This window comes from Miniopterus schreibersii (assembly GCF_964146895.1).
Source record: "Miniopterus schreibersii genome assembly, chromosome: 3".
NCBI classification, from domain to species: Eukaryota; Metazoa; Chordata; class Mammalia; order Chiroptera; family Miniopteridae; genus Miniopterus; species Miniopterus schreibersii.
Genome location: NC_138103.1, coordinates 95004838 through 95017313, shown reverse-complemented (window position 1 = coordinate 95017313; position 12476 = coordinate 95004838). Strand labels below are relative to the sequence as shown.

General features: G+C 45.9%; 1 protein-coding gene across 4 annotated transcripts in view; it reads right to left on the bottom strand.

The window, feature by feature from the left end:
• RAI14 (retinoic acid induced 14) overlaps window positions 1-12476 on the bottom strand; it is a 124849-nt gene that overhangs the window by 41054 nt on the left and 71319 nt on the right. For all 4 annotated transcript variants that reach the window (XM_081133137.1, XM_081133139.1, XM_081133138.1 and 1 more), the window contains exon 3: window positions 9895-10025. In XM_081133137.1, coding sequence (XP_080989263.1) covers window positions 9895-10025 — 131 coding nt within the window. The remainder of the gene's footprint in view (window positions 1-9894; window positions 10026-12476) is intronic.

Below are 12476 nucleotides of genomic sequence, written 5' to 3'. Positions count from 1 at the left end.
TGTTTCTCAAGGCTCTTAACCCGAAGGGGACTTGAACTGTTGCTATTCAAAAGCCCATGAGTGGCAGCCTGAAAGTTCCTTCTATCTCTCAGAGCAATAACAAACAATTCTTCTGGTTTCAGATTGCCAGCTGAAACAGGGTTGGAGGAAATACAAACTCACAAGGCTACTTTGAAAAGACTGATTTTTTAGGCACATTCATTCACAGAAATTTCACTCAAACCAAACTCTTTCTTGGCCCCTTCATTCTACTCCAGCTCCTGATATCAAAAGAGCTGGCGGGAAAGTCAGGATGCAACAGGCTGGCTACCACGACAGCGTTTCCAATTCCTTCCGTTGCCTCGGCACCAATCTTCACTCCCCAAATCAAGCAAACCACCAGGCCCACACCAAGAAATGACCATGTACCAAACCCTACCAGGACTAGCTAGGCCCAGATTCCCAGAGTAATAGAAGGTTCTAGAAGGATAAACCAGTCTAACATCCTCACTTCACAGATGAAGACAAAGGCTCAGAGAGGTCAGTGTAAAAGATCAGGACTTGAAATCACTGCTCTGACTCTAAGAGCAGTTTTGCCTGAATGTACCTATGTCTCCCCTCTTTCCTTTTAAAAGCCCTTTCTTTCCAAGAGAGGGGTCCCTAGGGTCATGCCAATAACCCACTTTCCATAATCCCTTGAGAGCTTCAGCATTTCCCAAACACCTAAAATCGCCTATACTTTAATTGCATTCCTTTTGTAAGGCATCTTTCTGGAGGGGAGAAAATGATATTAAATCATATTAAAACAAATCAGAGAAATTAAGTATTTATAATTAGGATTTAATTGAAAATTCTCCCCATGGCCTCCAGACCCCCATGTGATCTCACCTCAGAAAGCGCTCTCTATTCACATCAAATACCTCCCACCTCTGGGCCTTTGCCTTGCTGTCCCCTCCACCAAGACAATAGTTCCAGGAAAGTGCAAGGCTCAGTCCCTCATACCACTCAGGAATGTGCTCACGTGCAGGAGTCCGCTCAGAAGGCCTTCCTCTCCAAGTTTATTCAGAGTGGCCCCAGGCCTCTTGCATTTTCCTCAGTGTACCTGACATTGCATGAGAGAGGCATGTGCTATGGTCTGTGTGCCCCGTTAGACTGTACGTCCCATGAGGGCACAGATTTTTGCCTGTTGCAATCTTCCTAGCAGACAGAAATGATTTCTTTTTCTTGATAATGCAAATCTTTAGTTTTGAATTTGCTTTTTTAGTTTAGTTTCTATTTTGAGTTTCCTTAATCCAAGGCACACCCACAAACCGGCATAACCATGTTTTTTCAGGTTGTAGTAGAAGTCCTTAAGAGAGAAGCTGTGTTCTTTATGTCATTATAATCTTGATTTTGCTTCCCAACATCGGACAGTAGTTCTCAAAGTGTGGTCCCTAGACCAGCAGCATCAGCAAGGAACTTATTAGAAATGCAGATTCCTAGGCTCCTGCCCAGACTCAGGAGGGGGCGAGGGGGAGCATAGCAATTGGTCTAACAAGCCCCCAGGTGATTCTCACACATGTTCAATTTTTACGACCATTGCACAGTAGGAAGTCAGTATTCTTTTGTTTTGGTCTCAGCTCTGCCATCCCCAAGTCTGTGACAACAAAGTCACTGAGATTCACTGGCCTGTTTACTCATCTGTCCTTAAGATCACTGAAGCCTTTGTCAGTTCTCAAAGTCTATGCTTCCAAACCAGTCTACCGATTGTTTTATGGTACTTGTTTGCTGGACCATCTCAATTCTCATGAGGTCACTGGGCTCAAATGAGGCTCAAATGAACCGAATAGTTCAGCGGGAGAGCCCTTAATGCTGAAGGATCTGGGTTCCCATTTCAGATGATAATCTGAGGGTAAGGAAAGCAGTACTGGCTGTCTAATACCTTCTAGTTTTAAAAGCCTTGGAAAACTAAATTCTACTCTGCCAGCGGGGATCCACCCTGTCAGCCCAGAGAGAAAGCCCCGCAGGCAGAGAAGCACTTTGGCTGTTTTCAGCCACTTCAAAAGCAGGGGCAACAGAGACCCCCCATCGCTGCTTCTGTGAGGAACCGAAGTGGCAGAAAGGTTGAGAAATGGGAGCATCGGTTGCCTTTTCCTGCTACAGGTTCCAGATGGCTATAATCAAAGGTGGCTGGCATAAAAGAAAATAAAGGCTGCAAAAATAGGACTGCTGTCCTTGAAGCAGTCACAATGTGCTCATAGAATCAGCAGGGCCACTTTCTGGGGAGGGAGATCTCCTGGGGACAGGAGGGAGGACACAAGGATCAAAGATCACATATTCAGAGCTAAGAAACCCCATGACATTCAAGCCGAGCGTCAGCTCTTCAGGACGGTTTGGTTTCATAAATGCGATCCGGAAATAGCGCTTGGGCACTGGGAGATCTCTATCAGGGCGGACGGTTTGTCTCTCGTGGTCATGATAGGCCACCAGACTTTAGTACCTAGAGCCCCGATCACATTTGTACTAATTCCCAAACCTTGTTAATCCACTTTCTTCTTCATGAATTACTCCAGGGCAATTGAGAGCATCAGATGAGAGATACCAAAGGGAAACTGACAGGCCTTTAAAATGGGTGACCGAATAAACTAGGGTATTTACTGAATGAATGACACGCAGGCAAGCCACTAGCCAAGCGTGGGGCACTCAGTATTAACAGGATTCATAACGATTCCTTTCTTATTAATTGGGTAAGATTGAGCTCTAACCCTGACAGTCTAACAACAGGGATGAGATAAGCACATAGGTCACTAAGACCCATCAAATCCCAGGTGGCTGAAGAGGCAGTGGCGAGAATGAGCTCAATCACCCTGAAGTGAGAAAGGGCTTCGTGGAAGAGACGGCAAGCCTTGAATGACACGCAAGACTCGGCCGGATGCGTGGTGGTGGCGGCATTTTGGAAGCATGAATTCAGGGGCCCTGGGGAGGGAGCAGGAGTGTTCCCAGATGCCAGGCACGTGCTAAGTCGTCTCACGTGCCTCCGCCCTTGAACTGGCTGATGCTGCCAGCGTGAGAACCGTCTGCTCCAGGTGCCCTCTCTCGCGGGGTTGGACCGAGCAAAGGTCACGGCGGGTGTGCGCCGAGATCCACGCCCACCCGCCCCTGCTCCGCCCTCCACGCAGTGACCCAGCACGGTTCCCAGGCTCTCCTGACCTCCGCATGCGGGAGCAGGTCCAGGGCCGAGGGCACAGCCCGAGGACGGGGGAGGGGGAGGGGCAGCTGCCTCAGCTCCGAACAATGACCCACTCGAGTGTCTAAAATCCTTCATTCTCAATGTACTTAATCTAGAGCTGACAACAGCTTCAAAATGAAAAATTCTGTGATCCCACCAGTATTTTATCAGTGTAGTTCTTAATTTCCTAATCAATGCTCATCAGTTTGCACCACTTCTGTGGTCACAAGTCTTCCCTCTAAAGCATAATGTTGCGATAAGATCCGTTCAGCTTTAACATATACTATTTCCCTTTAAAAAGCTTGTGAATTATATTACTTTAACATCATTTACTTTAAGCCCAAATTTACCTTTCATTTTAATTTTATCTTGTGCACAAGCATCACACACACACACACACGGGCTCCCTGGGCCTTCCTCAGCCCACCTATAAGCTATCAGGGGGTAGAACCTGTTGGGAAATTTGGGGCTGGAAAGCCTGGGGTCTCACTGAGGAGTGTCCAGAGCAGTGGTTCTCAGTTTGGGCTGACCATTCTAATCACCTGGGTGCTTAAAAAAATCTCCATGCCCAGGCTGCACCCCACGCTAATGGCACAAGTATCTCTGAGGGTGACACCCAGCATTTTTCAAAGCTGTTCCGGTGATTCCAATAGGGGTCAAGTTGAGAAGCACTGATCTGGGGGGGGGGGGGGGGGGGGGGGGGCGGCGGCTGAACTTGAACTGCAATGATAAGCTCTTAAAGAAGAGAAGGAAACAGTGGCCCTGGTGTCACTGTTTTCCTTTTCAGTTTGGGATGGCCTCATGCTGCTATCAGCACTAACACAGTCCTTGCTTCCCCTGTACCCACCCAACCCCCCAATCCACCCTTCACGGCCCACCTCACATCACACCTCAGGCGGGAAGCATGTCTTCGCTACTCCAGTGTATCCCCACTCCTCCCCATCTTGAGCTCCTTGCAGCTGAGCACTTTATAGTTCAGCACTTAAGTATTCTCCAGGACTTTCATCGGCCTGACTTCTCAGCTAGATGCTATGCATCTTACAGCCAAGGACTATATTTTCTCCTTCTTTGGCATGTGCTTACAATAGATTTTGGAGCATTTCAGATGCAAGGAGTACCTCCCAACTGGTAGATTAGTGAAACAAACATCTGGGCCCATTCGCAAGGAAGGAGCAGAGGTTCTATCACCTTCCAAAACCTCTGTGACCAAAACCAGAGTGGCTATGCTATAACTGCAGTTATATCCTTCAGTTTATCCCTGTCAAATATCAACAGGTTTCAGGAAAGAACAGGGTGACTTTGCCTAGAAGGGGATTTTGCAGGGAAGGAGACTGCAATTAGACATAAAGTCTGTAGTAGTTTTAGGTCAATTAATTTGGCAGCCAAATTGACTTGATTTCTAAGACTAAACCACTGGTATAAAATATCTAATACATCCCTTTTCTGACAAAACAGCAAGAGGCAACGCACAATAAGCCTCAAGCCAGAAAACCCCTTATCATATGACTTGCAGAATTCAAGGACTACCTACCTCCCCTATTTTATATTTAAACTCCACGGAGTCATCTAAAAATACTTGCACAGGTTATTGCTTTCAAAGCCAAGAAGATCAGGTTTCTGAAACGTGGGCTATGTATTCAGACTGTATCTATCTATCTGTCTATACATACATGCCTGGGTGGTATTTCTTCAAATATTACAGTCCCAGCAGTGATTTTATTTAGTCTGGTTGTTCCTAAGACAAACATACATAACTTTAATTAAATGCACACCAAACGTAGGGGAGACCATCTTGAAACAATTAGACTGTTCCATGGCAGGAGATTTAGGGCAAGGGCGCCCTCCCACTTCCTCACCTCCGCCGTGGAAAGAGAACAGATGGGCGGAGAGAAGCCAAGCCTGACTCCATCAACACAGCCTGCAGCTATAACTTTCTGCCCAGCTCTACTCTGTTCTCTTAGGACCCAAGACACCACCCTTCTTTTACTCTTTCCTAAATGCATTCCAGTCATTCAGTTGCTCTCCCTCTTTTTTATCGCCTCTTTGATCAGTTTTAAAGGGAGAAAATTTTCAGACAAGGTTCCTTATCTATCCCTAAAGGAAATACTCCAGGAAGAACTGAAAAGCATGAAGAATTACCAAACCACCCATATGGTCATTGACCTCGGGTTGGGAGGCTTCTGGAGAGTGTCTGCCGAGATGGCTGCCTTGGCCGCCTCATTCTTGGGACTTTCGGGATCATCTGGTATTTAGGTAGGAAAGGCTGAGCATTTTTCTATTTAAACTACACTGGGAGCTGGGAGAGCAGAGTGTCGGGTTGTGACATTCACCAGGATAACTCTTTTCCTCTTGAATCCCACGTTAATTCACCACTAATGAATTTACCCATCAGATTTCTACCACCAAAAAGAGAGTTTTCTCCATGAGAACCATGCTGAAAAGTCACTCCCACAAATTCGGATCAAATGCCTCTTCTGTGCTTCGCAGAGTGGAAAAGACCAACACAACTACACAGGTCGCGTGGTCCTTGTTCTCAGCAACTTACTACATTATAAGGGATTCGAGTCTTTCAGAAAACAAAGGTTTTTCTTAAGCTTTTGAGTCTTTCCAGTTGTTATACCTGTTCTTTCAAGGCAAGAAAATACATCAAATTCTAAAGTAAGATTGCAGTGGTTCAAAGAGAAGAAAAATCACAAAAGGACTGAGAACATCAGACTGGAAGGCATTATGGACCGGACACAGAAGCTGGGCAAACATCTGGACGCTCTTACAGGACAGGAAGGCAGGGAGCGGACAGTGCCCCCTCCAGCAGTAGGCAAGTCCGAGAGAACATTGACCTGAGTAAGGGCAGGGCCAGTGGGGGGCCCTTGAAAGTCAAAATCAGGACTGCAGGCCACAGAGAAACACTGTGTACTGCTTAGCAAACTAGCAAAATGGGTTATCACAGAAGCTCTAGAAAACAGGCCTCCAGCCCAATTTTGACATGGAGGTAGATAAATCAAAGGGTAAACCCAAACAGGCAGGCAGAGAATGAGGCCAAGTACTGTCAAGGACCTAACTTTTCAAGTGTGTGACCTGGCCTTGCCCTTTGGAGACAAATGCAAAACACTGCATACCCATCCCAATGAAATGCTGGCCCTGCGAGCTCCATGGGGCCGGTGGGGCCATGAGCTCCAGCAGAGGGGACATGCTAAGGCTGACCTGTCATGGATTCAGAACTACTCCTAGGAAGTCACCAGTCCACGGGCTACCAAACTGATGCACACAGAAAGAACAGGAACAAGAACAGAAAAGTCTCCACAGCTGGAGGAAAATCCTCAGGTGTGAGGGCGACACATGTACACTCAGGCAGGATTGCGCGGATTACACCAACTCAGACGCAGAAGTGCGGGCTTGCAAAGGGCAGAGGGCTGAAGCCAAGGGAACCACACTGCCTGGGGCTCATTGCGATAAAGAACCGGTGGCCTTGTGTTATTTCAAGATGCCGAAAGGACGGGAGAGATGGTTTCCAGTGACAGCCCTGTCATTCTGCACACAAAGACCATTAGATTTGAAAGAAAATACGAAACCGGACAGATTTAATTCCATGGTGCCTTTAAAAATTAAATTCTTGTAGTTATCAGTTAATAACTTTAATCATCAAAAGGAATACTCCAAGCAGAAAAATCAAATGTTAACAGATGATTAGTTATAGCAAATCATGCCCTGAAAAAATAATTATCTTCTTTCTCCCTTTTTCATATAGTTGTAACTTTCCATGTAAGTGTCATTGAAGGAAAAGAATGGTGGACTTGTACATGCAAAGGTAGACGTGTGACAACGGACTCTAGAGTTAATGCAGGAAAAGTTGTATCACATAGGCCTTAGTTTTATCATCTGCAAAATGGGTGGTGATTTTTATATAATTGCTGTGTGCATTTCTCCTGTTAAAAGAGATTAAGATTTAGAAGTGATTCATGCTACAAGGATGAACCTTGAAACCACTGTGCTAAGTGAAAGAAGCCAGAGACAAAGGGCCCCATATTATATGATTCCATTTGTATGAAATATCCAGAACAGGCACATTCATAGAGACAGAAAGCAGATTAGTGGTTGCCAGGGGGAGGGGGAGACTGGGAAGTGTTACTACTTAATGGGTACAGGGTTTCATTTGGGATGATGACAAATTTCTGGAAATAGAAAATGAAGATGGTTGTACAACGTCATGAATGTACTTAACGCCACCGAAATGTATACTCTACTATGGTCAAAATGGTAAATTTTATGTTATGTGTATTTTACCACAATAAAAAGAGAGAATAGAAAATAACATCCTAGCGGTGTCCTCTATACATAATAAAAACCTTATTAACAAAAGGTATAAATTTATTCAGCCGATCACAACAATGGCTGAGCTGCTAATCTGAATTTTCTATTTTTGTTTCAGTGGGTACTGTGTTGAACAAAACTATCACAAACCGTTATCTCCCCTTTTCCTGGTGCAGCTGTAAAAGGCTGCTTTGTGCAGGCACCTGCAAAGCTGGACTGGGGTAGCAGGAGCCAAGAAAGCTGTGTAATACTGCAAGAAGGTGTCCAAAAGCACCACGTCTAACACCAAAAATCTCAGGACAGGAGTGTGGCCTCTGCCATTGTCACTCAGATAGCTCTGACTCCACATGGGGCATTGTGGGAAAAGGTTAATTGACTCATTCAACAAACACTTTCTGAGTATCTACAACAAGCCAGGCAGTGGGCTAGATGATGTAATTATAGCCGTGTAAAGTCACAGTCCCTTCTATCAAGGCAATTTTAATCTGGAGTGCAGGAGGGTAAGAGCGAACAATTACAAAAGGTTGCAAAGGCTGAACATATTAGCCAACCACCAAAGCCTAAAGCCTGCCTGCTACTGGGAGTCGTGGCTACCAAGTCAGAGCTCACTGGGTTTGAGCCCTGTGCCCCACACCCGAGAGACAGGCCTCTGCAAAGATAAAGTCAAACGGAAGCGGGGGGAAGGGGGGAATGCTGAACCTGGGGCTTTGGCAGAGGACAGCCCAGCTCCTAGAGGACCAGAATGTGATCTGAGAGAGAACATTCTCTCTGACCTTTGTGAAACAACTAGCCCGGTGCCTACGCAGAGCTCAGCCTCTTAAGCTATCTTGCTGCTCCCACAACAGTAGGGTTGGGATCCAGTGGGTGTCAAGAAGACAGGTGACTGGCAAAATTTGCTAAAATGTGATGTCCAATCTTCTGAAAATCTGCCTATTATTCTCACTACCTACCCTTCAATCTAAAGTCAATCTAGTTTCTAGATGCTGGTTCTCTCTGGCTGAACCTACATGGGACACTATAGTATTGATTCTTGGGCCTCTCCATAGACAGAATGATACAGGCCAGCTGGGGTGGGCATGGCATCAATATTTTTTAAAGCACCCCGGGTGATTTAAAGCTGGCAGGACAGAGAGCCACTCAGGTGACCCGCCAATTATCTTCTTGGACTTGTTCTGGCCATAAGCATATGGCCCCTCAGAGCAGCACTCAACCTTAGAGGGACAAGAGATTAGGAATAGATACCCCACTTCCTTTATCCGCTGGGTGGGGTAACTCTGAGGCCTACTTCAAACCTGGGGTAAGCAAACTATTTAAGCTACTTCTGTGAGAAGCCAGTTAATGTTAGGCTTTGGGGGCCATACAGTATTTGTCCTGACTACTCACATCTACCTCTGCAATGCAGAAGCAGCCATGGGCACCGATCGATAACAGATTCGGCCGCACTCCAAAAAACTTTATTTACAAAGATAGACAGTGGGACATAGTTGGCCCACCCCTGCTCTAAGTCTAAACAGGTTCCCAGAGGTTCTCAGTGAAAATGAGTCCCAGTTGACCATAGCAGTAACCTGCCAACAACAGCTACACAGGCTTCGTTCCCTTACTGCACACTTTGTGGGGCTCTGGCTGGAGAAACTACGTGCCCTCAGATTCTCGTCTCAGAGTCTGCTCTGGGGGCGTCCGCCCAACATCAGTATCTTAGTTTCTACTCATAAATACTATGTGGTTGAATACTACCATTTCCATTTTACAGCGAACAAATTGAGATTCCGAGACTATAAAACCCGCAAGTGACAGAGTCTAGATGAGAAGTTTATTTGCCTCCAAAGTCAATGATCTCTGTACTACATCACCAGAGTAAGGATGGATACACACACACACACACACACACACACACACACACACACTCTTAACCAAATAGATTTAATTATGGCGAGCAAGAGTACCACAACATATGGGAAATCATAAAGCAAAATTCATACTACTCATGTAATTACTGACCTATGTTAGAAAAGGGCTTAAAATGGACTAATAATACAAACAGTAAGGTTTGAGGGCTATGAAAAACAGTACTTTCTCTTTTACGCTGTTTCTAGTCTAGAAGAGAATTCATTTCCAAGCCATCAATTGGTTGCAATCCTGCTGCTATTTCTTTTCTGTGAAATCTTTGGTTATACCTGGGAACAAATACAACCATTCAAGGTAAGGCCCAATGTGTAATTTGGAACCTGAAGAGAAAGGCACTAGACTGAAATACATATGTTAACATGGGGTAGGGGGACAGCAGTTTCTCAGAGTCCCTTAAAGGTACCTGTGAAGGTCCCCTATGGAGCCTACGGATTCCAGAGAACGCTTTGAGAACCCAGAACTGGCACAACTAGAAATCAATCTTTATAGCTTACGCGGTCTTGCCCTCGCTGTCCTGTTTGGTGGCACTGGCCCCCTTCTTGCCCAGCAGTGAGGCCACCTTCTCCGCGTCCCCATTCTCCACGGCCTGCAGCAGCCGGTCATCGTTCTTGTTCCACTCATTGGTCTGTAGAGCAAAAGGGACATGCAACGTCAGTGGACAGCAGTGGGTCACAGGCAGAATCTCGGTCCTCCCGGCTCCCCATCCTTCCCTACTGCTGCTCAAGTCGGAATCTTCCCCCAAATGGGCATTTTAAAGATACCTTCCCCTTCACCATGGCAGCGCTCAGGAAAGCAGGTTTCCCAAAAGGAAACATCAACAGTTCAATGAAACAGCAGCTGGTCGCCAAACTCTGGAAGAAAATTACTCGTCTGAACTGAAGTTGGGAAGATGAGGCAACTTACAAAGACCTCAAGGCCAGTTTACACATTAGCTTGTTTCTAGCTAAACCCAACAGCTGGCCTCTGAGAACACTGGCCTTTGACCCGGCCCACAGCTCACTGGGCCCATGGTGTTACAGAACCAAACTGGCCAGCCGCTCAAGGTTATCTGAGGATTTATAATACATGTAATTCTTTGTCTGCTTTTACTGCCACTCTTTCTGGCCTGCTTACTGGGCCCTGATTTTTGAGCTGTATACTGATTTCAAGTAGTTGTCCAGGCTACTGACTCAACAAAGTATCACCAGAAACAAAAGTTCTTCCTGAGCAAGCTACTTAACATCAAAGAGCTCGAAGCAAAGCCTCCTGGGCCAAGCCCCAGCCCCAAGAGAGCAATTACACAAACCACAGCGACAGCAAAGCTAAAGCATTCATGTGCACAGAAACTAGTTTTTACTCTTACAAAGGGAAGAGAGAATCTCTAAAAGAGTAAAAGAGAATGGGCCTTGAATACAAGACTAAAAAGTTTCAAAAGTGAAACGGCAGCAGTGAGCCCCTGAAGGTTTGGAGCAGGGGAGCGAGAGTATAAAATCAGCGACCGAAGAAGTCACTTGGAGGTGCGAGGCGTATGGATTAATGGAAGGAGAAAAGACCCTGGAACACCTCAAAGCCCCTGGCCACCTTGCAGGCCCCGGTTCTCCTCCAGACTTCCCCTAGAGAATCCTACTTTCTGGCCCCTGCAGCTATAGGTACCACCACCCTGGGAGAGACTCCTCCTCACTCCCCAAACTTTCTAGACAGGTCTCCAGGGCTCTCTGCTTCCTTGTGGCCTCCAAAGAGCCTCCAGGAATTTCATACTAAAGGCTTTGCCATGGACCACTTCAGGGAAAGAGTCAGAAGAGATACTGGAGATTTAGAAACTAATAAGAGGGACTTTTAGAGGACTACAGTCCTCCATGGCCTCAGTGTTTCCAATCTCTCTGCACTGATGGAACTGGGAAACCCAAAAGGACTCCCCTCTCAATGAGCAAGGGTGCGTCTACCAGATGTCCCCGATACCACTCCAACCCCAGACAAGAGGCAGGGGCTTAGAGAAAGCCACAGGCCATGGAAGGGTCAAATAGGTGTACCCAGAGTTCAACCTAGGAATTTACTTCTCTGAGTCTCTGGACTAGACCACTCCCATTTTCAAGACTCTCTTCTTCTGTGACCATCTCTGAGTGCAAGAACACAGGAAAAATGGTAAGCTTGAATGAAAATGATAAATTTGTCCTCTGGGCTGCATGAACTTTAAGTCCAGAACTCTACATTGACACTTATATGCTATGAACCTAAAGTCACTAAAAAAAAACCCACAAACCTCTCTGTGCCTCGGTTTCCCCAGGCATAAGACTGGAAGACCAATCTGATTTCCCTAAAGCTCAAAAAAATTAATCTATAAAATGCCCCAAACCAAACTTTGCTAGGGATTTTTCTAGAACAGTACTGTCCGCAATAATAGAAACACTCTGTATCTGCACTGTCCAAAACTGTGGCCTCTAGGCAGTGATTCTCAGCAAGGGGTGAGTTTTGGCAATCTTCACAGGTATTTCTGATTGTTATGAATAGGGGGTGTTACTGGCATTTCTCAGGTGGAGGCTGGGGTGCTGCTAAACATATTTCAATGTATAGGAAAGCCCCCTCCCCCAACAAACAACCATCTGCCCCCAAATATCAAGATCACATGAGTCACATGCAAGCACTGGAAATGTGACCAGTGCAACTGAGGAGCTGAATTTTTAACCTGAATTTCAGACTTCGGCGCAGCTCTACAGGACGGCTTTCTAAATATTTTTACCCAAGTAAGAAGGTGTCTGGGCCAATGTCACCCACACTCTCCTACAACAATCAATTTACTTGCAAAGAAGACACTAGGTTTTACCTTCCATTATAAATCAGGCCTTCTCTTGAAGGGGAACACAACAAACAGACGCCCCAGGCACAGGCATTTGTTAGCAGAACAGGAAGCTCAACTTAACAACAGAATGCAGCCAACACCAAGACACAGACTGCAGCTTATTTCCCCCAGATTGTGTTTTTACAAGCCAAAACAAAACCAACAAGGTTTATTGAAGTCCCTGCAGGACTCATGATTCCGACCTACATTATCCCAACGCTACAGTATTAGTGTTGTCTTTTAAATGCTTCCCGAACCAAA